Source organism: Culex quinquefasciatus, chromosome 1, assembly GCF_015732765.1.
Source record: "Culex quinquefasciatus strain JHB chromosome 1, VPISU_Cqui_1.0_pri_paternal, whole genome shotgun sequence".
Lineage (NCBI taxonomy): Eukaryota > Metazoa > Arthropoda > Insecta > Diptera > Culicidae > Culex > Culex quinquefasciatus.
The window spans coordinates 104,629,812-104,654,745 of record NC_051861.1 but is presented as its reverse complement, the minus strand read 5'-3'; the positions used below and the strand labels follow the sequence as shown (position 1 = coordinate 104,654,745).

Genomic DNA, 24,934 nt, shown 5'->3' with positions numbered 1-24,934 from the left:
TTGAAGTAAACACATTAAAAATTGTAAGAAATTCAATATAAGAATTATTCTGTACAACAATCCAAGTTTGTTTTCGTTTTTTTTTCACAATTTAACGAAATTGAGAATTATGTTTTCTTTTCCTAGTTTTCAGTTTAATTATTGATTCTGAAAACATCAAAAATAAAAACTTAATTCAAACATAAAGAATGTTTGAACTTGAAATAAAAACATTGCTAAAAAACAAAATAACATCTAAATTTTATCAATTAAATTTTTGTGAAAATATGGGAAAATTTGATCTTAAGCTTACTTTTTGTAAATCTAGACTATAAATTTATTTATCGAATATTTCTATAAAAGCCTTAAGGATTATTGATAGAACTATTTTGAAATGCCGTCGCGGGCCGGATGAAATGGCTTCACGGGCCGGATCCGGCCCGCGGGCCGTACGTTGGGCAGGCCTGTTTTAAAGTAAAGATATCACACTTTCACCTCTCAAAATTTTCATTCTCACTGCTCTTCTTTCGGCCCTAATACTTTGGCGCCAAATATAGCCGACCACGTTTTTGTATTTGCACATTCACGCTTGTCACGGTCATCATTGTCTCTCATTGTCGCTTTTACGGCATCATTGTCTCTCATTGTCGCTTTTACAATCATCCACCCTCAATTGTGATGTTTTGGTGCAGGGATTATCAAATGATGATTTTTTCTATCACTCATTTGCAACACTGTGGGTTCCAAAATTATAAAACGTCACTTCGCAACAGTTCCAAAAAGTTGTGCAACTCATTTGTCACGACGTCGTGGAGCGCAAAAAAAAAACAATAATGAAAAGTTGAACTTTTCGCGACATCGTCATGGGCTTCGAACACTTGTACATCCGTTTGAGTGCAGAAAAATACAACTTTTCAGCACTCAGATCGAAACGTAATACTTTTCGATACTGCTTTGGAGTTTGAAACCTAAGGAGGTATTGGACTATGACAAACAAAACTCGCTCTTTTTGTTTTGTTTGACAGATTGATAAACTCGCAAACAATGCCAAATATATGCAGGCTGACGTTTCTGCAAACAAACAAAGCAGGCAAACTGCCAAACTGTCAAAAAGTTTGTTTGTTTGCGAGTTTGTTTGTTTGTTTGTCATAGTCTAATACGTCCTTTATCATGACGACAAATAACATTCTAAACGTTTCACTGAACAAAAACTAACAACGCGGAGTCAGATTTGGAGTAGAAGTCGGTAAATCTTCAGGAACGTAAGATGGAGTCGGAATTGGGTTCGGCTGAGTTTCAACCACTTTTTTAAGATTTTTTTAAAGGACATTTTCTTTCCTTGCAAATAAGTTAAGATACTGTTGATTCAGATAATTTTTGACCGAGTATATATTTTGGACATTTACGAGATATACTGTTTTGATAGTAACTTTTGCGCTTACCTATATATTTGATATTCTTATAGAAACGGTTGTATATCGAAAGTCAAATCATAAAACAAAAATAGCATAATTTCATAACTCACCGCTCCACTTAAACTTACATAAAATCAAAGTTCGCATCATCGAACGGGGCCTGGTTCGGGTTGGGCCGCTGCTGTTGCTGCTGCTGCTGGGGCACCACGCCACCCACAGCCCCTCCACCCATCTGTCCCATCGGGTTGGGTCCCACTCCGACGCCGCCTACGCCACCAACACCGCCACCACCACCGCCCATGTTGGCCATCTGCTGACGGAACTGCGGATTTGGCTGCTGCTGGAGCAGGTGGCGCAGACCCGGGTTATTGGACAGCACCGGTCGCATCATGCGCTGGTTCTGCAGGCCGACGTTCATCTGTTTTTGGGGATGGATTGCAAGTTAATTTTGATTTTGTTTTAAGGGTTTCGGGAATTTCTTACCCCCATATTGCCCATGGGACCGCCCATGTTGCGTTGCTGTTGCTGCTGCTGCTGCTGCTGCTGCTGTTGAAGTAGCATTTTGTACTGCTCCTGCTGGGACATTTGCATACTCGGGTCCTGCATCTGCTGATTGCCCATCTGATTGCCGTAGAACTGATCTTGCTGCATCTGTTAGGATATCGAAAAACAACGCTCTTCAAATCAACTCTTCACAACTTGCCCCAACAACTTACATTAACCATTCCCCCCATCCGGGGACCTTGCTGCATCCCCCCGGGAACCATCTGACCCGGAACGGGTCCGCCCATTCCGGGGCCACCCATCATCTGCTGCTGATTAACCTGCTGCTGCTGAACGACCTGCTGTTGCTGAACCTGCTGTTGATTTTGTTGCTGCTGTTGATTCTGCTGTTGTTGCTGCTGCTGCTGCTGTCCGGGCTGAGGGTTCATCCCAGCCTGGATCATCTGCGCCCCCATTCCGGACCCACCAGCCTGCTGCTGGTTCGCCGCCTGCATGTTCTTGTTCTGCATGATGACCTTCTTCAGCCGGTCCACGAACGCGGCCTGGTTGTTCGGGATGAAGCCCAGGTAGGCCTTCTTCTCGGCGGTGTACAGCAGGATCAGCACCTTGATGTCGCAGCTGGGCGAAGTTGTGAAGTGGACGCAACCGGCCTAGAATCAACCTCAGTCAATCAACCACGTCTTCAAATCCTAACCTAAAAATACTCACAAATCCGGAACCCATAACCTTGGAGAGAGCTTCCAGGGCGTCGCACGGCTGCGGGATGAACACCACCGTTTTGGACTCTTTGATGTACTGGCCGCCGGCACTGCCGACCAGGGCCTTCGGCATCAGCTGCATAATCAGACGTGGAGGCCAGTTGTCCGCTTTACTGTTTTTGAGATAAAAGTTAGAAGATTTGAAAAAGAAAAATCTTTTTAATGTAAACAGTCCACCCCATAGCGTCGAAGCTCAGCTGGCATGTCGTCGACAGCCAGCTCAGGCACACGGCTAATAGTTTGTTTTGATATGTTTTTTTTTATCGGACGTTTGTTTTGATATTATGTGTGTAGCTTGTAGAAACTGAAAATTCTGGATTTGTTTTTTTAAACACAAAGTTTTGCGGAAAAAATGTATTTTTTTAAACAATTTTTGCAATACTATAAAAATGTACGATCCTTGACACCCATAATGCAGTTTTTTGCTCGGTTCGTTTCTTTTATCACCTCTTATGAATACCGAGTTTAAATTTGCCAAGCTTGAAAACTTTGCGATGTTTTAGATTTTAAACTTTTGGATTTTTTTATGAATATTTTTTCTCTTTTTTTCAATGAATTTCATATTTTTGGCGAAAAGTACACTACAAATTACTGGATAAAGCAACTAATTTCAATTTTTTTTTTCTACAAATAAATTTTGATTGCTATTTTTTTAGTTTTCTTAATTTTATTTAATATTTTTGCATATTATTTTATTTGTTTAAAATGAAAAAAAAATTTATAGTAAATTTCTGATTTCTTTTAAAAATTTTAACTTATTACAATTTGATTTTTTTTATTCCTGACTTTTATATATATTTTTTTTTTTATTTTTCCAATTATCTATTTTTTTGCATTTTGAATTGTGGCATTAAAAGTTATTTTTAAGTTTTCTAGGTATTTTTGATTTTTTTTGTTTTTTAAGATTTTTTCTTTTTTTTAAGTTTTTTCTTTAATTTTTAAATCTTTTAAATTTATTTTTATCTGAACATTAATATTACTTAAAGATTTTTGTTGAAATTGGTTGATTTTTGATATTTTTAATTTAATGTAGATATTGTATAACTGCCCATAATTGAAAATACGGCTATTATGCCAAATCAAGTAATCCGAGAAAAACGCGTTTTAGTGTTTGTCACAAAATCTCCGTCAAGGCAATTTCCCATAAGAGTAGCATATTAGCCGTTTGGTTTTCGGCATCGGCAGCCAAGTCTATACACTATTTCAGTGAAATTCAAGTTCCAGGAGATGCGTTGGAACATCCTCTACCACCTGTTGCTAATATCTCGTTTTTGCCAAAAGTGGATATTAGCCATTTTTTCAATGGTGGGCAGATAACAAGTTCTATATTTTTTGAATTTTAATGTTTTTGGTCATTTAAATTTTAAATATTTTTTTGAATCTTTTAATTGTCTGAACTTTAATTTTACCTTTTTATTTGCTCGTTGATTTTTTTGTATTTGTTTTAATTTTTAATTTAATTCAGATTAATTTTTGAAATTCAAGTTTTTTTATTTTAAGCTTCTTTTTAACCTAAGGTTAAGATTTTTTGTTTTACCCTAAGCAAAGGGCAACGCGATTTCTTAATTTATCATGCTAATTCTTCAAGCCGAATGAGTACAGAAATTAACAGTGCGAGGAAAAAGCTACCGCACATCTGGCGCGCCGGGGAATCGAACCCCGCTCTTTCGCATACCGTGCGAGCGCGTACACCACTTCGCCAACGCGCCGTGCTTGCCGAGGCAAGTTCAGCTAGTTGTTTTGTGATCTACCGTTCTCCACCGATCGTACCAGTGTACGGTTGCTTCTTCCACAACACTATTATTCTGTTCTCAAAGGCTTCTTTAGAATACTGACACACGGATCAAGTATATTTTTAGACGCATTGTTATTGTCGAGTTCACAGACAAATGGACACCTACTTAGTGACACGTAGTCAAATTATGAGACAAATTTTAGCTGATTGCCTACTTGAATCTATGGCAATGTTTGGCAGGTTAGAGCCACCAAGCTCGGAAAACCTAAGGTTAAGATTTTTTGTTTTACCCTAAGCAAAGGGCAACGCGATTTCTTAATTTATCATGCTAATTCTTCAAGCCGAATGAGTACAGAAATTAACAGTGCGAGGAAAAAGCTACCGCACATCTGGCGCGCCGGGGAATCGAACCCCGCTCTTTCGCATACCGTGCGAGCGCGTACACCAACATTGTTATCATTGGAATTAATAACTTTTATTTTTTCAATCTTTCAATTATTTGAAGTTTTTGTTATTTTCATTCCATCTTTCTCAATTTTTCAAATTGGCATTTTTTTATTTGGATTTTTTCGAATTTTGATTATATTTTTGTGATATATTTAATTAATTTTTAATTTTCAGATTTTTTTTATTATATTTTTTTAATTTTTTGTTTTTGTTTAATGTTTTGGATGTTTTACTCTTTTAATTTTCTGAACCTTATTTTCAATTTTTATTTTTTTTTTATTTGATTTAATTTTGAATTTTCGAGATTTTCTATGTAATTTTAAATCTTTTAATTATATCTATCAGTCTTTCTCAATTTTTGAATTTTTATTTATTTTTTTACATTTCAAATTTTCAAAATTTAGATTTTTTAAATATTGTTTTACATTTTCAGAACTTTTTTTTTGTTTGTATATTTTTTCACATTTTTTATATTTTTCGTATTTTGATGTTTTTGTTTTATGTTGTGGATGTTTTTCAAACTTATTATTTTCTGAACTTTTATTTCGTTTTTGTTTATTTTTTAAAAATTTGATTTAGTTTTGAATTTTTTTATTTAATTTAGACTAAATTTTTATATTCTTGTTTCTTTTTAAATTTTGATAAAAAAAATTTTTATATTTTTTTTCAATCTTTCAATTATTTGAAATTTTTAGTTATTTTCATTTCGTCTTTCTCAATGTTTGAATTTTAGCTTTTTTATTTTTTGGATTTTCAAAGTTTTGATTTTTTTAAACCTTTTATAATTGTGCAATTTTCTTTTTTGATTTTTTTTTTTCAATTTTTTTAGGTTTTGATATTTTTTTCTGTTTTTGTTTTCTGTTTTGATTTTTTTAGGTAGGTCTCGTGGCGCAGGGGTAGCGGCTTCGGCTGCCGATCCCGATGATGCTATGAGACGCGGGTTCGATTCCCGCCTTATCCACTGAGCTTCTATCGGATGGTGAAGTAAAGCGTCGGTCCCGGTTTCTCCTGTCTCGTCAGAGGCGCTGGAGCAGAAATCCCACGTTAGAGGAAGGCCATGCCCCTGGGAGCGTAGTGGCAATAGTTTCGTTTTTTTTTTTTTAGTTTCGTTTGATTTTTTTAATCTGTTAATTTTCTTAAGTTTAATTTAACATTTTGATTTTTTTTATTTGATTTTGTTTTGTTTTTTTTTATGTATAAATTAGGCCGCTGCAAATTTTTTTCAAAGTTTATGTCGCAATTTTTTCAAATTTTGATTTTATTTTTGTGATATATTTCAATTTATTTTGTTTTATGTTGTAAAATTTTGGATTCTCTAATTTTCTGAACTTTTTTTTTTTACTTTTGATTTAATTTTGAATGTTCGAGATTTTTTATTTTATTTAAATAAATAATAAAACTCTTGTTTTTTTTTTTATTTTGGGTTCTTTTCACATAGTTTAATCATTCAAAATTAAAAAAAAAAACACAATTTTTAAAACTTTTAATTATTTGAAGTTTTTAGTTATTTTCATTTTCTCTTTCTCAATGTTTGAATTTTTGTTATTTTTTTATTTTCTGAATTTTCAAAATTTAGATTTTTGTAAACATTTTTTAACCTTTTTTATATTTTCACAATGATTTATTTTTCTTTTGTATATTTTTTTCACATTTTTTATTTTTCGAATTTTTATGTTTTTGTTTTGTTGCAGATTTTTTCAAATTTTTTGAACTTTTATTTTGTTTTTTATCAATTTTTTAAAATATGATTTAGTTTTGAATTTTTTAATTTAATTCAGACTGAATTTTGAAATGCTTGATTTTAAATATTTTTGGGTTTTTCCAAAAAATGTTGAGTTTTTTTTTTAATTTTTTTTCAATCTTTCAATTATTTGAAGTTTTTAGTTATTTTCATTTAGTCTTTCTGAATGTTTGAATATTTGTTATTTGTTTTATTTTATGGATTTTCAAAATTTTTATTTTTTCAACCTTTTATAAAAGTCCAAATTTCCTTTATTTTTTTTTTTTGTTTTTCCATTTTTTTTTTGTTTTTCCATTTTTTTATGTTTTCCTTTTTTTGGTTTATGTTTCGGATTTTTTAAATCTATTAATTTTCTAAAGTTTAATTTTACATTTTGATTTTTTATTAGATTTTGTTTTGATTTTTTGAGATTTTTGATTTAATCTAGATTAAATTTTGAAAATCTTGATTTTTTTCTAACTTTGGGTTTAGAAAGTTTAATCATATGAATCAACTTTTTTCATTTTTTTAATCTTTCAATAATTTAATTATTTGGAAGTTCACAGTTATTTTTTATTCCATCTTTTTATATTTTAGAATTTTTGTAATTTTTTTGAACTTTCAAAATATTGATCTTTTTATATTTGTTGAATCTTTCAACAAAATTTAAAATTGGAATATTTTAAAGTTTTCTTTATTTTTTTTGTATTTTTTTGTTTTGTTATATATTTGATATTTTTAAATTATATTTTAATTTTATTTTTTATATGATTTCATATTTTTCGTGCATTATTCTCAGCTGTGGAGATACCTTCAGAAATTTGACAGCCACAAGTATCTTTTCAAAATGTATAGTTTGCTGATGTTAAAACATATTTTGAAAAAAAATAACTGTTCGATAGCTAGGCCATACCGGGACTTCAACCCTGGACGGAGTGGTAGTATGGTCAAGCAGTGGACAGATTCTCCATCTGATCCACGGGCATGAGGTTGTAGTTGTATCGACCGCGGCCTCTTGCTATCCACACTATCTTCTCTACGTTTCTCGGGGATTCTCTTTTGACTCTAGGGAAAGCGTTAGGACAGCAGAATCCACCTACACGGGCCGAAGGCCCAGAGATCTCCGTAGGCTTGATCTCGGAGGTAACAACTGTTCAGGGACTGATCTGATCAGTCAGTCTCCACTGGACCGCGGTGGACAACGGTCAGGATGACCGCGCCGCGCCGTATTTTAACTCGTTTAGTGTAACTTGTATCGTTTAGTCTAAGTGCTGTAAATAAAGTTGTTATCGTGTACTTCGTGTTTAATGTAACCGCGGGTGTTTCATTTGGCTGCACGATGACCGGAACCAGGGAAGAAGTGGCTTGGAGGCCACTTCTGCCAGCAGCACAACACCACCTCTAAACGGCCCAAACTCAGCGCAACTCCATGGCAAGTTAGCCCCCCCCCCCTGGCGTGTTGGATGCGGACCTCCAAGCTATCGAAGGAGAGGTCCCAGGTCCGGGATCCGACAATAACATTCGAAACTTCTTAAAATTTGCAATCATTTAATGCCCAGATTGCAAAACCTAAAAATTAAAGTAATGTTCAAAAATCCGTAAATTTACAAAAAAAAAGTATTCTTGAAATAAAAACCACTTCTTTTGAAATGTCTCACAAATTTCCAAACATGAGATACCCATATAACAAAACTATGTTTTTTTTTGTAAATATATATTATTTTGAATACGTATTTAAAAAAAATGCGGTATTTAAGGTGAAACGGGAAAAAGAGCCATATTGACACCACGACTCGAGTTTTTGGAAGCACCTTTAAGCAAAATTGTGTAACTTACGAAGTTCTGTTTTTTGCAAACGCTAAATAGGTCGATAGCAAGCAATCTCTCGAGTTCAGAAATTGATGTTGAACAGAAGTGGTCCAATAACTGGCGTCCCGTTTCACCTTTAAAAAACAATTGATTTTGAAATGTCTTAAAAATTTGCAATCATTTGATACTCGTTGCAATCATTTTAGTATTTTTTTTAAAGATCCCCAAATTTGTGCCCATCACCGGCGTGCCTTCCGAGCAGCAGCGCTATGGAAATTGCTTTGGACATCGTAAAGATTATTTCAACTCGACTTTCCCATGTTTTCCAAATTTCAATCAACCCTTAGCTACTCACATTTCCGGCTCCCCATCCTTGACGTTCGCCGTCACCATACAGGGCACCTGCCGCGACACCTTGGTCGCCTCGTTCTTGTTCGGCTTCTCGATCCACTCCAGCATTCCGTTCCAGATGCGCTCACGCGGTTGTTGATTCGGCGTTTGCTGCTGCTGCTGCTGACCTTGAACTCCTCCTCCCATTTGCTGTTGTTGAGGCTGCTGCTGCTGTTGGGGTTGGCCTTGCCCTTGTCCTTGGCCAGGAACCTGCTGCCCACCCGGACCACCGGGAACCATTTGCTGCTGTTGGAGTTGTTGCTGTTGCTGTTGCTGTGGGTTAGCTCCGCCGGCGCCGCCCATCTGTTGCTGGTTGTTCATGACGGCAGCTTGCTGCTGTTGTTGGAGTTGCTGCTGCTGCTGGTTGGCGCCGATCATCTGGCCGCCCATTTGTCCCCCCGGCACGCCCATCGGATTCTGCATGTTTTGGTTTTGCATGTTCTGCTGCTGTTGCTGCAACATTTGCTGCTGCTGGGCCATGTTTTGTTGCTGAACCATCATGTTCTGCTGCTGCTGTTGTTGTTGCGGGTTGGGTTGACCCTGCCCTTGCAGACAGTTGTTCACGAACTGCATCTGCATGCGAGGGTTGTTCATCTGGTTCATCTGCTGGGCGTTCATGCCGTGGGGTGGCGTGGTCAGTTGGGAAATCAACACCGAGTTGGACTGTTGCTGACCGCCGTTGTTGCCCAGCATTTGATTCTGCTGTTGTTGTTGCTGCTGCTGCTGTTGGGGATTCTGCTGCGGATTGCCGTTCATGCCGGGTTGCATAAAGTTACGGCCGGGTTGGGCTTGGGGAGGAGCCATCCAGCGCATTTGCTGTTGTTGCTGCTGCTGCTGCTGTTGTTGTTGGAGTTGTTGCTGGTAGTTCATGCCACCGACGCCACCTTGCTGCTGCTGGTTTGGCATCTGATTGGGGAAGCCCATCTGGTTGGGGTTGCCCATGTGGTTCGGGTTGAAGTTCATGCGGCATTGTTGTTGTTGCTGCTGTTGTTGCAACTGTTGCTGGAGGACCGCTTGTTGTTGCTGTTGTTGAACCTGTTGTTGTTGCTGCTGCTGGGGATTGCCCATCGGACCGCGCATTCCAGCTAGGGCGGCCTGGTTGTTACCTGAATGGTAGAAAGATAGTAGTGAAAATTTTGTAAACAAGCGGTTCATCCTACAAATTATTAATCATTAATGTAAACACAGTCGACAGTCGACTCTACGGTTGACGACCACTGATTTCTCGGTAAACCTCACTATTTCGATGGACTTGTCAGTCCTTCCAACAGTATACTTCGGTCTCTTCGGTATCGACACAGAGAGAGCCGACTGTAGTTTCATCGTACGTTCTTCGTCATTCTGGTTATGCCTCTGACATTACCACTGCATCTCTTTTTTTTTAAGCTTTAATAGGCTTTACAAAAAAAAATTAGAAAAATTTATGGAAATTTGGTTACGGGATGTGGGGGAGGTCATAAATGCCGATTTTTGTGTTACGTAATAAAAGAACGCTCCCTTTGACGTTTCTTGGCACGGTACTTAGCGAGAGCCCTTTATTAGAGGTGGGCAAAACCGTTTTTTAGGGGCCGCTTATTTTCGCTCGCTCATCAAAATGAGCGGCTCTTTTGAACGAGCCGCCTTTCACTCTTTTTCGTAATTTTGAAGAAAATGTAATTTAGTGAATGGTGTGATTTTTTAAAGTTTTTTTTATTGAACTTTTAACAATTATTTGAAGAAAAAACTAAAAACGAGAAGATTTGCCCATAGGTCTTGGCTGTCTCTATTGTAAGATTTATACTCGAACAACGATTAAATAACTGGATGGAGAGAGCACTCAAGCCTCAATAAAGGATTCTGGAGAAAATTGCTATTAATTTCACAAAATTGGCTTGAGCCTCGAGTAGGGGAAATGAATCCATTTTAAGCCTAATAAGCAGTCGTGTTTGAATGATACTGATTAATCTGGAGTGTTCCTTGAAATTTACTAAAACCAAGTACACCAACGAGTAGAGCAAGTACACCAACAAGTATGAGCAAAACTAATGAAATTTTAAGCAAACACTCATGAAAAGTAGCATTTATAGAGAAAATTTCCTGGCAACACTCCAACAGGCGCTGCAGTGGTGTTGGTAGCCACCCTTTGTTCTTTATTTGCCTTCGCTTCTCGTTCGGTTTTCTTCAGCCTTCGATTGGAATGGGAAGTCAAAATTGAAACGTCAAAAGACTTGGCGCGTTTGTTTTTTTTTTATGGCGCTTGCTAATTATTTACATGTTTCGAGATTATTTTTCAAGTGAGTGACCAACTAATGTGCAAAAGAACATGTTGCCGAAAGTTGGGGGCAGTTTTGTATCGAAATCGCCGTGAAAATGTAAGCGAAGGTAAAAAGTCGATTTTGTCGATATTCATTAAGTGCATCTCCAGCGCTGGGGTGCAAATCAAATTTGCACCCGGCTCATGAATACCGAGATCAAATTTGCCACCTTGAAAAAACTCTGTCATCCCCACCGCTAGGGTAGCAAATTTGCCACCAAAACAAGCCCACCGCGGGGGGCAAAAATGGGTTTTTATCATTTTTTGTTCTCGTTTACCTTCATAATCAATAATGATGTGTTGATTCATGCCTAGAAATGCTAAAAGTTTATTAAACTTTTTAATCCTATTGAAAATTTCAAAGAATTTCATTTTTCGAAAATGTCGAATGTTAAACCATTTGCTACCCGATTTGATTCCCTGTTAGTTTGCTCTCGAGTTTGCCTCCGAGTCTCCCACCGCGCGTAGCAAAGCAGGTATCAAATTTTTATCTCAAGTTCATCTGTAGAAGAAAAATATGTGTCGGTACCTGTCGGGTACTCATTTTCTGATACCCGACAAGTACCGGCAAGCCGGGGGCAAAGTTTTGAATGCGTGTTTCGGAGATTTTTGTATGTCTGCTCTATGTATGATATGATGTACCTATTATTCAAAAATTCAAAAATTCAAAAATTCAAAAATTCCAAAATTCCAAAATTCCAAAATTCCAAAATTCCAAAATTCCAAAATTCCAAAATTCAAAAATTCAAAAATCCAAAAATCCAAAAATTCAAAATTTAAAAATTCCCAAATTCCAAAATTCCAAAATTTTAAAATTTCAAAATTTCAAAATTTCAAAATTTCAAAATTTCAAAATTTCAAAATTTCAAAATTTCAAAATTTCAAAATTTCAAAATTTCAAAATTTCAAAATTTCAAAATTTCAAAATTTCAAAATTTCAAAATTTCAAAATTTTAAAATTTCAAAATTTCAAAATTTCAAAATTTCAAAATTTCAAAATTTCAAAATTTCAAAATTTCAAAATTTCAAAATTTCAAAATTTCAAAATTTCAAAATTTCAAAATTTCAAAATTTCAAAATTCCAAAATTCCAAAATTCTAAAATTCTTAAATTCTAAAATTCTAAAATTCTAAAATTTAAAAATTCAAAAATTCAAAAATTCAAAAATTCAAAAATTCAAAAATTCAAAAATTCAAAAATTCAAAAATTCAAAAATTCAAAAATTCTAAAATTCTAAAATTCTAAAATTCTAAAATTCTAAAATTCGCAATTCGCAATTTTCAGTGTAAGAACGGGCCTTGACCGATCTTATGCACTAGGTTCCCGACGAACACGCACTGCCCTTACACCTACATCTCACCCTTGCTCTGAGTCAGTACGAGCAGCACGCTAGAACACGCTTTGAGTGTTCGTGCCAGGCATGCACACCTTCTTTCCGGTTACGCATTTTAACTCGGCCGGGGTGGTACATTACGTAGGGTTTGATGTAAGTATAAGCGCCTAACCATTTAAAGTGTGCCTATCAACTTTCTTTAAAGCAAAAACTGTTTTATTTTTAGTTTGAATTCAAAAACTAGTTGTTATTTTACTGTGTATTGTTTTCTCCTGAAATCTTCCTTATTGTTGAGTCGTGTTTATCTGTTGCTATTTCTTTTGTCGCGGTGTTTTGTTACAATATTTTGGTCCTAAGCATCTTAGAAAAGTTTTTCAAAAGTACAATAGTAATATTTGTGTTAATCCTTTAATCATTCCATAAATTGAGCAAGGGCTCGAACCTCACTTGCTTAAGAAAAAGGTAATGTTTCAAAACAATGGACAGTGAAGAAAACATAGTTTGTGAAGAATCAATAGTAAAAGGAAGATAGTAATTTATGAAGTAGGTATAGAAATTAACAATAGTTAATAAAAAGAGGTAACAAACAAGCCTAGATTGTATTGAGGGCAATTTACAGGGAAGATGAGAAATTATTCAAATAGATAAATAAAGAAAAGGCACATGATAAACAAAATTTACATCGCTGCCAAATTAAGGGAAAGCAGACAGTTTTTTACAGCAACATCAATTGGTAAAATAGAGTGGAAAAGCGTTGAGAAATAAGAGAATCAAATAAGTAAAATCGAAATTAAATGGAGGATAGTAAACAGAAGCCGTTTTAGAAAATTCTAAAATTCTAAAATTCTAAAATTCTAAAATTCTAAAATTCTAAAATTCTAAAATTCTAAAATTCTAAAATTCTGAAATTCTAAAATTCAAAAATTCAAAAATTCAAAAATTCAAAAATTCAAAAATTCAAAAATTCCAAAATTCAAAACTTCAAAAGTTCAAAAATTCAAAAATTCAAAAAATTCCAAAATTCTAAAATTCAATAATTGAATAATTCAAAAATTTAAAAACTTAAAAATTCAAAAATTCATTTTTTGAAATTTATAAAAATTTTGAAATTTTTAAAATTTTTGAAATTTTTAAAATTATTAAAATTTTTGAAATTTTTGAAATTTTTAAAATTTTTGGAATTTTTGAAATTTTTGAAATTTTTTAAATTTTTGAAATTTTTGAAATTTTTGAAATTTTTGAAATTTTTGAAATTTTTGAAATTTTGAAATTTTGAAATTTTAAAATTTTGAAATTTTTGAAATTTTGAAATTTTGAAATTTTGAAATTTTGAAATTTTGAAATTTTGAAATTTTGAAATTTTTGAAATTTTGAAATTTTGAAATTTTGAAATTTTGAAATTTTGAAATTTTGAAATTTTTAAAATTTTTGAAATTTTGAAATTTTTGAAATTTTTGAAATTTTTGAAATTTTTGAAATTTTTGAAATTTTTGAAATTTTTGAAATTTTTGAAATTTTTGAAATTTTTAAAAATTTTGAAATTTTTGAAATCTTTAAATTTTTGAAATTTTTCAAATTTTTAAATTTTTTTAAATTTTTCAATTTTTTAAATTTTTTTAAATTTTTTAAATTTTTTAAATTTTTTAAATTTTTCAATTTTTTTAAATTTTTTAAATTTTTTATGTAGTTCATCTGTAGAAGAAAAATATGTGTCGGTACCTGTCGGGTACTCATTTTCTGATACCCGACAAGTACCGGCAAGCCGGGGGCAAAGTTTTGAATGCGTGTTTCGGAGATTTTTGTATGTCTGCTCTATGTATGATATGATGTACCTATTATTCAAAAATTCAAAAATTCAAAAATTCAAAAATTGAAAAATTCCAAAATTCCAAAATTCCAAAATTCCAAAATTCAAAAATTCAAAAATTCAAAAATTCAAAAATCCAAAAATCCAAAAATTCAAAATTTAAAAATTCCCAAATTCCAAAATTCCAAAATTCCAAAATTCAAAAATTTTAAAATTTCAAAATTTCAAAATTTCAAAATTTCAAAATTTCAAAATTTTAAAATTTCAAAATTTCAAAATTTCAAAATTTCAAAATTTCAAAATTCCAAAATTCCAAAATTCCAAAATTCCAAAATTCTAAAATTCTAAAATTCTAAAATTTAAAATTCTAAAATTCTAAAATTAAAATTTAAAATTCTAAAATTCTAAAATTTAAAATTCTAAAATTCTAAAATTTAAAATTCTAAAATTCTAAAATTCTAAAATTCTAAAATTCTAAAATTCTAAAATTCTAAAATTCTAAAATTCTAAAATTCTAAAATTCTAAAATTCTAAAATTCTAAAATTCTAAAATTCTAAAATTCTAAAATTCTAAAATTCTAAAATTCTAAAATTCTAAAATTTAAAAATTCAAAAATTCAAAAATTCAAAAATTCAAAAATTCAAAAATTCAAAAATTCAAAAATTCAAAAATTCAAAAATTCAAAAATTCAAAAATTCAAAAATTCAAAAATTCAAAAATTCAAAAATTCTAAAATTCTAAAATTCTAAAATTCAAAAATTCATAAATTCAAAAATTCAAAAATTCAAAATTCAAAAATTCTAAAATTCTAAAATTCTAAAATTCTAAAATTCTAAAATTCTAAAATTCTAAAATTCAAAAATTCAAAAATTCAAAATTCAAAATTCAAAATTCAAAATTCAAAATTCAAAAATTCAAAATTCAAAAATTCAAAATTCAAAATTTAAAAATTCAAAAATTCAAAAATTCAAAAATTCAAAAATTCAAAAATTCAAAAATTCAAAAATTCAAAAATTGAAAAATTCCAAAATTCCAAAATTCCAAAATTCCAAAATTCCAAAATTCCAAAATTCCAAAATTCCAAAATTCCAAAATTCCAAAATTCAAAAATTCAAAAATTCAAAAATTCAAAAATTCAAAAATTCAAAAATTCAAAAATTCAAAAATTCAAAAATTCAAAAATTCAAAAATTCAAAAATTCAAAAATTCAAAAATTCAAAATTCAAAATTCAAAATTCAAAAATTCAAAATTCAAAATTCAAAAATTCAAAATTCAAAATTCAAAATTCAAAATTCAAAAATTCAAAAATTCAAAAATTCAAAAATTCAAAAATTCAAAAATTCAAAAATTCAAAAATTCAAAAATTCAAAAATTCAAAAATTCAAAAATTCAAAAATTCAAAAATTCAAAAATTCAAAAATTCAAAAATTCAAAACTTCAAAAATTCAAAAATTCAAAAATTCAAAAATTCAAAAATTCAAAAATTCAAAACTTCAAAAATTCAAAAGTTCAAAAATTCAAAAATTCAAAAAATTCCAAAATTCCAAAATTCAATAATTGAATAATTCAAAAATTTAAAAACTTAAAAATTCAAAAATTCATTTTTTGAAATTTATAAAATTTTTGAAATTTTTGAAATTTTTGAAATTTTTAAAATTTTTAAAAAAATTAAAAACATAAAACCAAAAATGTTATTTTAAATGTGTAGACATTAAAAATATCAGTTTTTTTTAATTCTCATAAGCTTAAAAATTTTAACATGCAAAAAAATCATATATCTGAAAATTATAAATATTTGGACACTAATTGAAAAAAAAATATTTAAAAATCTTAAAATTTAGAAAGTGAAAAGTGCAGAAATTAAAAATATCAGTTTTTTTCAAATTCTTATAAGCTTAAAAAATTTTAGCATGCAAAAAAATCATATATCTGAAAATTAGAAATATTTGGACACTAATTTAAAAAAAAAATATTTAAAAATCTTAAAATTTAAAAAGTAAATTTTTCCAAAATTCATAAAAATAGAAACTGAAAAAAATCAAATATCAAGAATAAAAATATTCTATTTTTTTTATTTTTCCAAAAAAAAATAATTCTTAAACTCTTGATTTTCAGATTTTAAAATTTTTGATATTTTATGTTTTTGAATTTTGAAATTTTTAAATACCTGAATTTTTGAATTTGAGTTTTGAGGTTTTAGATTTTGGACTCCTTAAATTTTTGAATACAGAGCGGATTCGTTAATTCAAATGAAAATGCCATTCGCAACTCTTCTTGACCTCGTATCTCCCGAGCTCGGTACTCAGTTTGAAACTTAAGGGACTATAATTCGGTAACATTCCAGTTGCTTACCCATTCCCGCGCCCATCATCTGCTGCTGCTGCTGCTGTCCCGGAACTCCGTCCATCACGTTCTGCTGATTGTTAACCTGCTGCTGCTGTTGCACCTGTTGCTGTTGCTGCTGCTGCTGTTGCTGTTGATTCGGATTCGGCGAGGGCATACTTCCCACCTGATTATGGTTCGCGCTCGCGTTGTTGGCATTGTTGACCGGCGGACTCACGGGCCGTTCCTTGAGGCTGAACCCTTTCAGCAGGACCAGGTGGCGCGGATCTTTGCAGTAATTTTTAATACTGGACGAGCTGAGATCGCCACCGGATTTCTCGAAGAGTTTAAACAGAATTGGGATCTTGCGGGGCGAGATGATGGAGAGGTTGATGTTCTTCTCCTGGAACAGCGCGACCAGCTGCTCGACGTTCTTGTTCTCGTACGCGTAACACTCCGTGACGTACATCGAGTAGGGGGAACTGGCCGCGATCAGGATGCAGTACTTGTGCACCTTTTGGCCGGTGTTTTCGCGCATCTCGTCAAAGTCGTCGAAGCAGACGAGGGCGGTGGCCAGGCCCTCGGCCAGGTTGGCGTTGGACTCGCTCTTGCCACCGCTCAGCTCGAGCCGGTCGATGGCGCCGAGCACCTTGTGGGCACTGTTGTACGGGCCGAACGTGGTGCAGCACACCCCGGGCAGACTCTGGGCCGTCTTGTACGTGACCACGCCGTACTGGTTGCCGTTCTTGTCGGTGGCGTAGCCATCGAAACAGTCGCCGACGGTGCTCTGGGAAAAGTACTCCAGCGTCGGGATGATGTAGTTGCTCTTCATGTCGTTGATGTACGCCCCGTTGATGGCGGTGCCCTCGATCACGAACAGAATCTCCGAGGACATTTCGGCGATTCACGGAACGTTCCCGAAATCGGAAAGAAAAACACTAAACAGAAAATAAAGTCTGAATTTCACCGCACTCTTTAATTGATTAGCACTTGAGACCAATGTTGGCCATTCGCCAACATCGATATCATAAATTTTACAAAAAATATCAACTTTTTAACCACTTTTGAACTTTAAATTGCTCCACAAATAAGATTTTTCAAAGCAAAAGCTTAAGCCACCACTGCAAAATTTGACTTTGCCAAGATGTCAACAAAAACAGCAGCTGTCAAACGAAGTTTGACGTCGGCGTCGGTTTAGTGCGAAGCTCTGCAGATATTTCGGTGTGGCCTCCACAGAAAATTTTGCCGACGAGCGACGCCGGTCGTGACAGCTGTTTGTTTTCGTTTACTCAAAAATTCCATAATTTACTTTTGTTGTCAAACGTAGTCAAACTTCTTTTAAAATAACATAGAATTTAGGAACGATTGTTTATAAAAACTAAGAAATGCAATAGGAACTCTACGGGATTGGCTGCAATCACAATACGAGGGAGAACCATGGAGACAAAAAACGATCCAGTATATAACATTCGTCAAATTATGCATGGAACAGAGCTACTTCCAGTTCAGGGATTGCATCTACCAACAGAGGATGGGAGCATCGATGGGTAACCCACTGTCACCGTTCATGAGCGATGTTTATATGGCAGCTTTGGAACACGAACTACAAACCAAAAACCTACTACCAGAACGTTGGTGGAGATACGTAGATGACATCTTCTGCATCATCAAAAGGGACTCACTAACAACGGTACTGGACACCATAAACAGTGCACGCAGGAGCATCAAGTTCACTTACGAAATGGAAGTCGAAGGAAAGTTACCTTTCTTAGACATCCTGATCCTAAGAGAACCAGGTTGCCCATCTTCGTTTTCTTTCGAGATCTACAGGAAGCCAACAAACACCAGAAGAACAATCCCAGCCACGTCAAACCATTCATTCCAACATAAGATGGCAGCATATCATTATTTTATACATAGGATGACAACTTTACCCCTCAGCGAAGCAGGAAAACAGAAAGAATTGGAGTACATATTTGAAACAGCGGAAATCAACGGTTACAGCAGAACAACTATCCAAGCAATCATCGATAAGAAGGAAAGAAAACTGCACAGAACTTCACTCACAACCCTTACGCCATCAGCAGAGCCACTGCGAAGAGCAGCAGTAGAATTCGACTACAGGATAACACGCCCATTACGACAAAAACTGGCTAAATTTGGCATCGATTTAGTGTTCAGCAGTAGAAACAGCCAGTTGGAATCCATCTTAGGTTCAACGAAAGACCCCATACCGACTTTAGGCAAACCCGGCATCTACGAGGTATCCTGCGGCCACTGTGATATGAGCTACATTGGACAAACTAAGAGATTGCTGCAAACCAGGTTGGATGACCGAGCCATGTAGCCCAGTGGTAACGCTTCCGCCTCGTAAGCGGTAGATCGGGGTTCAAATCCCGGCTCGGACCAACACAACTGGTGATCTTTTCCCTTCTGGAATCGATTGCTTAGTAAAGGGAAGGTAGTGTATCGTCACAAACTGGACCTTATCACGACACCTTAGGGAGGCGACCTATGGAATGTTATCATTAACCCTAACATGTTAACATTAAGTTGAGAATGAAACTGCCACTGAATCCGCTTTGTAAATGCCGGCCCGAATACTCTTCAAGGGTGTTCCCCTCAGGAACTGGGAAAGATTTACTTTTTACAGGTTGGATGAGCATATACACACATATGTCAAAATTGCCATGGAGGAAAAACGGAAAGGATTTGTCCCCCATTTCAAGTCAGCAGTAACCGAACACATCATCGAGGAAAAACATAACATCACAGCTAGCGACGCGGTCATCTTAAGACACATCACTAACCCATCGAAGCTGGCTGTCGCTGAATGTTTGGAAATCTTCAAGGCAGGCAACAAACGTTTACTCAACAAGGATTCAGGTAACGGCTCAACGTGGCTGTTTAAGCTGTTACCTATACAGGCACAAAAGAAGAACGAGGAGGTAGTACCTACAGTAACTACAAATATGGATACACCAGCGATGAACCTTCAGTCGAGAACAGAACACTGATGAAGTCTGCAAGTAGTAGACGAAATACGTATCTGTCAAGATATTAAAATATATAGCGGAATTAAAAGGAACAACTCGTCTCTTTGTATTCACAGCAAAGAAATGGAACGATCCTTAGCATGAAAACACGGACACGAATCGAAACATGGAATGTACTGAGCGCACTCAAGCGCAATCCTGGTCTTGTCGGACCTCGCCGTTGACCGCAACTTCACGACCAGAACCGCGTCGGACGTTGCCTCGAATCTGTTCGAGTGGCCGACGGTTAGAGCCTCGTGGAAGTTGTGGTCTTCGTCGGGGTCGGGTCTGTGCTGCTTCCCGTCCCAGCCGGGATGGGGAAATGGCATACCGCGGGATGCGGGTGCTGGAGGAGGAATCAGGCGAGGTTCCGATTGATTATTTCAAATATAAAGACAAACTGAGGCTTTGAAAGTAGACGGCGTGATAGGTTAAAGGAGAAATTTTACCAGCTTCCAATGCATAGTTCTTGAGATTTTAGAGAAAAACTGATTTTCCCTATATAAATTTAAATTTCTTACCACTACTCGTACGGGAAATCTGTCAAATTTTGCCGCGGAAAACACCCCATCAAGAAGGTCCCCAATATTAATCTTTTCTTTCCTTCACAAAAAAGAATTTATTTTCATTTCTTTTATTTTTTCCAATGACTTAGAACGAACTCATTGTAGCTAATTTTTGGTTCTACTTCTCCCCCTCCACCAGCTCAGTCTTGTCCCCGCTTCCTTCCCCTCCATCCTCCACCTTCTTCTTCCCCTTCCCGAACCAGCCCCGAATCTTTTGGCCCCACTTGGGCTTGTCCTTCGGCTCCTTGCTCTTCGCGACGATCTTCTTGGTCGAGATGTTGTGAATCGGTCCGAAGGCGAGCGCCACGACGGTACACGCCAAGCAGATCACGTTGTACGGCATGCTAAAGTCGGGGATTGGCAGCGTGAGGAGCAGGGCTTCGGTTCGCAGCTGGAGAAAGTAGCCCTCGGGTTGGGTCGCGTTGAACGAGTCCCGGAAGAGGGCGGCTTCACGGGGAAGCGAGGTGTAGTTGCGGGCCGTTGGGAGGAGAACGGAGATGATGGAGGGTTGGAGGTAGTGGCCGTGGCTGGCGTCCGGCGGGTACTCTTGCCACTTGAGGAAGATGTAGTCGAAGTCGATGGAGAGCTCCAGGGTGGAGCGCTTTGGAATGGTGAGGGCGATTTCCAGGTGGGAGGGGCGTTCCCGTTGGCGGCCTGGAATGTACTTGACGGTTCGTGGGGTATGCTGGATGGGGCCTTGGGTGATCTTCAGCGTGTGCAGGTAGATCGGCACGAACCAGGGAATGTTTTCGAAGATGATCAGGTTGAGGTCGGTCCAGTGAGTGTTGGTGATGCGTGTTACGATCCGGCCACGTTCCTGACCCACGCCGGAAATGAACCGCTTGGAGTAGATCGGAGGAGGTTGGATCAGTGAAATGACGTTCGGATCGGCCCGGTCAACGGCGGCCACGTTGAACATCCGTTGCTTCCGCTCGAACTGCTTGATGTCGTACTCGTACAGCACGGAACTGGCCCCGCCCCGTGTCGTTCGAATCACGTCAGTCGGAACCTGGGTCATTTCGTAGCTACGATCCGTAACGTCCACGTACAGCTTGCTGCTGGCAGCCAACGTGCAGGCCCCCTCCATCCCCTGGCCAAACAGCTTCCGCACGGACCAATCCTTCCCTCCAAACAGGCGCTGGTCCTGCACCAAGCTGACACTCTGCCTCACCTCCAGCTGGAACCGACCGCACTGCGCGTCCTCGCACAACTTCCGCACGTGCAACGCCAGCGAGTGATAATTCCCGGAATACACATGGTCCGGCGTCAGCAGCGACGCAAAACCCTCCCTCAACTTGCACGGCAGCAGCTTCTTCCACGGCGTCAGATTCTCCGTGCAGACAATCTCCCGCGGCAACGCCGCGTACCGCACCCTCAACTCCTCCCCAAACCGGTGCGTTTGCGGCCTCAACGAGTACTCCGGCCGGAAGGTGTTCGTCCCGTCCACGAAGCTCAACGAGGCGCAAAACAACCCCGACAGCGTCCCGCACAGCTGCTTCCACCGCCCATCCACCTCACCGTCGTCATTCCCGTTGAACCAGGCCCACACCTCGGCCCCGGGACCGGCATCCACCACCGGAAAGCCCCAGTTCTCGTAGCGCCAGATGCCGTTCGTGAAGCTCAGGTGCAGCTCGCTCACGTCGTAGTGGTGGAACAGCTCGGCCAGCGAACGGGACACCAGGTGGGTGTGAAGAACTGCAGGTACACCAAATCAAAATCAATTCCAAAAAAACGGATCGATTCGGGATTACTCACGGCTGTCGTTTCCGGCGAGCTGCCAGCGGGTCGTGAACTGGAAGTAGCTGTACACGAAGCCGTCCGGCAGGGGTTTGATCAGGAGTTCCTCGTCGAAGACGTCGTTGAAGGCGAGCGCTGCCAGTGGCAGCAAAAGCAGTGGCCACACCGCGAAGTGGACCATTTTGAGCGGATCTGTGCGAAAGGCGGTTCCACTTCCGAGTTGTTTCGCAAGGTTTTTTTTTTTCGATTCGGTCCAAAACAAGTCGACAACTGTCAAAACAAGGCGGGCAGTGTTGCCAGTGAAGGCGCATTTTTTCACTCTGATGGGCCGGACTAGGGATTAGGTCAACTTTGGGTCACGATATTTTTTGGCACAAAACACACCGGGCAAAGATGACAGGTGCAAATACAAATTTGAATCAACAAGAAAAACAAGATTTTTGTATCTTTTCGTGATGAACGTCAAAAAAGTTGACAGTTTGGTTTGTGCGCTTGAGATTCTTAAAGGAAAAAATCAAAAATTCAAATTTCAAAACATAAAACATTAAAAATGAAATTAAAAAAATTAAGAACATTTAAAATTTAATGTTTTCAAAAGATTAAAAATGGTCAAAAAACCAAAAAAGAAAATCAATTTTAAAAGCCTAATGTGCATAAATTAACAATACACTATAAAAATTATTAAATTCTTAAATACTTAAATTCTTAAATTCTTAAATTCTTAAATTCTTAAATTCTTAAATTCTTAAATTCTTAAATTCTTAAATTCTTAAATTCTTAAATTCTTAAATTCTTAAATTCTTAAATTCTTAAATTCTTAAATTCTTAAATTCTTAAATTCTTAAATTCTTAAATTCTTAAATTCTTAAATTCTTAAATTCTTAAATTCTTAAATTCTTAAATTCTTAAATTCTTAAATCTTAAATTCTTAAATTCTTAAATTCTTAAATTCTTAAATTCTTAAATTCTTAAATTCTTAAATTCTTAAATTCTTAAATTCTTAAATTCTTAAATTCTTAAATTCTTAAATTCTTAAATTCTTAAATTCTTAAATTCTTAAATTCTTAAATTCTTAAATTCTTAAATTCTTAAATTCTTAAATTCTTAAATTCTTAAATTCTTAAATTCTTAAATTCTTAAATTCTTAAATTCTTAAATTCTTAATTTCTTAAATTCTTAAACTCTTAAATTCTTAAATTATTAAGTTCCTAAATTCCTATTTTTTTTTAATTTTGTAACTAGTTTTGTAAATTTTTTAATCTTCATTTGGGTCCTAAAATGAAGCTTAGATTGCTGATATTATTGTTTACAGCGATAAAGCTTATTTTCTGAGTACAATGACCTTTTGTACGACCACAAAGAGTTTAAAATGGAATTTTAAATCAATTTTGAAAAATTAACCTCGCGTTCCTTCTTGACAGAAAAGCTCCTACTTGACAGCTCGTTCCAAGGGGACCAAAGTTGATCCATCGAAAAAATGTTGTATTGTCAAAAAAATATTTGCACTAAAATGGAAAAAAGTGATCAGAAATGGTTTTTAATCGTGTTTTTTTACCGTTGTACATAATAATTGACATAGGGCTTTATTATCCAATTCGCATTATTTTTCCTAAATTTTTAATGTTTGAAAAATAGAGTTTTTGAATGTCAAAATTTTAGGATTTTCGTTAATTTTTTATTTTTGAATTTATATATCTCAGATCTTTTAATTTTTTTTATATTTCGACTGGTAATTTCTGAATTTTTCAGGTTTCGAATTTTAAATGTTTGAGCTGTTGAATTTATACATACTTTAATTTTTAAATTATTATATTCAATTCTAATTTTTTTAATTTCAAATTCATGAATATAAGTTGATAAAAATTGTTGTATTATTTTTATTTTTTTATTATTTGGAATGTTTGTTTTATGTGGCAGCGCGTGGCCGAATGGTTACGCTGTCCGCTTTGTAAGCGGATGATTCTGGGTTCGATTCCCATCTGCTGCAACCTTCCATCGGATGAGGAAGTAAAATGTCGGTCCCGGCCTTGGTTGTTAGGCCGTTAAGTCATTACAGGTGTAGGAGTCGTCTCCATGCCAAGTTCAAACAACACACCAAACCAAACCTACTCCGGTGGAATCGCTGGCGGCGGTTGGACTCGCAATCCGAAGGTCGTCAGTTCAAACACTAGGGTGGAAGGTTCCTTGGAGTAGAAAGAGGTTTGGGTGCTCTCCCCATTCAAGCCTTCGGACTCCTAGGTTCGAGCAGAAACTTGCAATAGAGACCACAAAAGACCCGGGGGTCGTTAATGTGGATGGTTTGATTTTGATTTTTTGTTTTTCTCTATTTTTTTATTTTTGAATTATTTATATTGCTAAATTTCAAAATTTCAGGTAATTATTGAATTTTTCAGTAACAAAATACAGTTGACTCTCTGGCTGTTGATCTTCTCGATATCAATATTGCTCCATCTATCGATGAATTTTTCAGTCCCTTCAAACTGCATACTTCGATTGGCTTTATTCCTCGATATTTTCTCTTGCTTGAAGGATCTCTTCCTCGACGGTCCCTTGGATTCTGTTAGCTTTAAAAATCTCTTCCGGTTGTCAATAATTTCACTTTCTAATGGCTTGCACATACATTTTTCTTTGCGAAACAAAGCTTTGAAGGGTGTTTGACATTAGTTTGTTTTTGTTTGCTGAACGTTGCCATGATTCTCTCCCATAGCTGGGTACCAAGAAAAACATATTTTCAATCGAGTCTTCATTTTGCATTGTTCTGTAAACTGATGATTCTCTTCCTCGACGGTCCCTTGGATATTGACAACCAGAGATTCGACTGTAGATATTTGTATGATTATTGTCAAGTTTATTTAGACTCTGCTTTACTTCGTTTCGGTCCCGCTAGTGTGAATCAACCGGACACCGCAGTGGACTCATAATCCAGAGGTTGCTGGTTGGTACTAGCAATAAATATTAGTTGGCGACACGATGGCCGACAGCAGACAATTAAAGACAATTTCTATTTTTACTCCATTTCGCCCAAAAAACTAAATCTTTCCTGAAAATTTCAAGATTCTGCATTTTGAAGTTCGCCGGGATT

The 24,934-nt window shown here is 35.7% G+C and overlaps 2 protein-coding genes across 2 annotated transcripts; both read right to left on the bottom strand.

Moving 5' to 3' along the window:
* Window positions 1-1,344: 1,344 nt before the first annotated feature.
* LOC6051663 (mediator of RNA polymerase II transcription subunit 25) lies at window positions 1,345-17,671 on the bottom strand. Its single transcript, XM_038266771.1, has 6 exons — window positions 16,545-17,671; window positions 8,723-9,863; window positions 2,607-2,769; window positions 2,111-2,548; window positions 1,878-2,045; window positions 1,345-1,812 (listed from the first exon to the last, which is right to left on the bottom strand). The coding sequence occupies exons 1-6, from the start codon at window positions 17,407-17,409 to the stop codon at window positions 1,519-1,521; spliced, it is 3,069 nt and encodes a 1,022-aa protein (XP_038122699.1). The 5' UTR covers window positions 17,410-17,671; the 3' UTR covers window positions 1,345-1,518.
* Window positions 17,672-20,176: 2,505 nt separating this feature from the next.
* Window positions 20,177-22,131, bottom strand: LOC6051660 (GPI transamidase component PIG-T). Its single transcript, XM_001868026.2, has 2 exons — window positions 21,871-22,131; window positions 20,177-21,810 (listed from the first exon to the last, which is right to left on the bottom strand). Exons 1-2 carry the CDS (start codon window positions 22,031-22,033, stop codon window positions 20,234-20,236), a joined length of 1,740 nt encoding a protein of 579 aa, XP_001868061.2. The 5' UTR covers window positions 22,034-22,131; the 3' UTR covers window positions 20,177-20,233.
* Window positions 22,132-24,934: the final 2,803 nt, after the last annotated feature.

Bases quoted from the DNA above. Each gene is read 5' to 3' on its own strand.
- LOC6051660 (XM_001868026.2), bottom strand. From the start codon at position 22,033: ATGGTCCACTTCGCGGTGTGGCCACTGCTTTTGCTGCCACTGGCAGCG. The intron at 21,811-21,870 runs GTGAGTAATCCC...GTGTACCTGCAG, and splicing joins GCTCGCCGGAAACGACAGCC to TTCTTCACACCCACCTGGTG.
- LOC6051663 (XM_038266771.1), bottom strand. From the start codon at position 17,409: ATGTCCTCGGAGATTCTGTTCGTGATCGAGGGCACCGCCATCAACGGG. The intron at 2,770-8,722 runs GTGAGTAGCTAA...TCTCAAAAACAG, and splicing joins AAGGATGGGGAGCCGGAAAT to TAAAGCGGACAACTGGCCTC. The intron at 2,549-2,606 runs GTGAGTATTTTT...GGTTGATTCTAG, and splicing joins AGGTTATGGGTTCCGGATTT to GCCGGTTGCGTCCACTTCAC.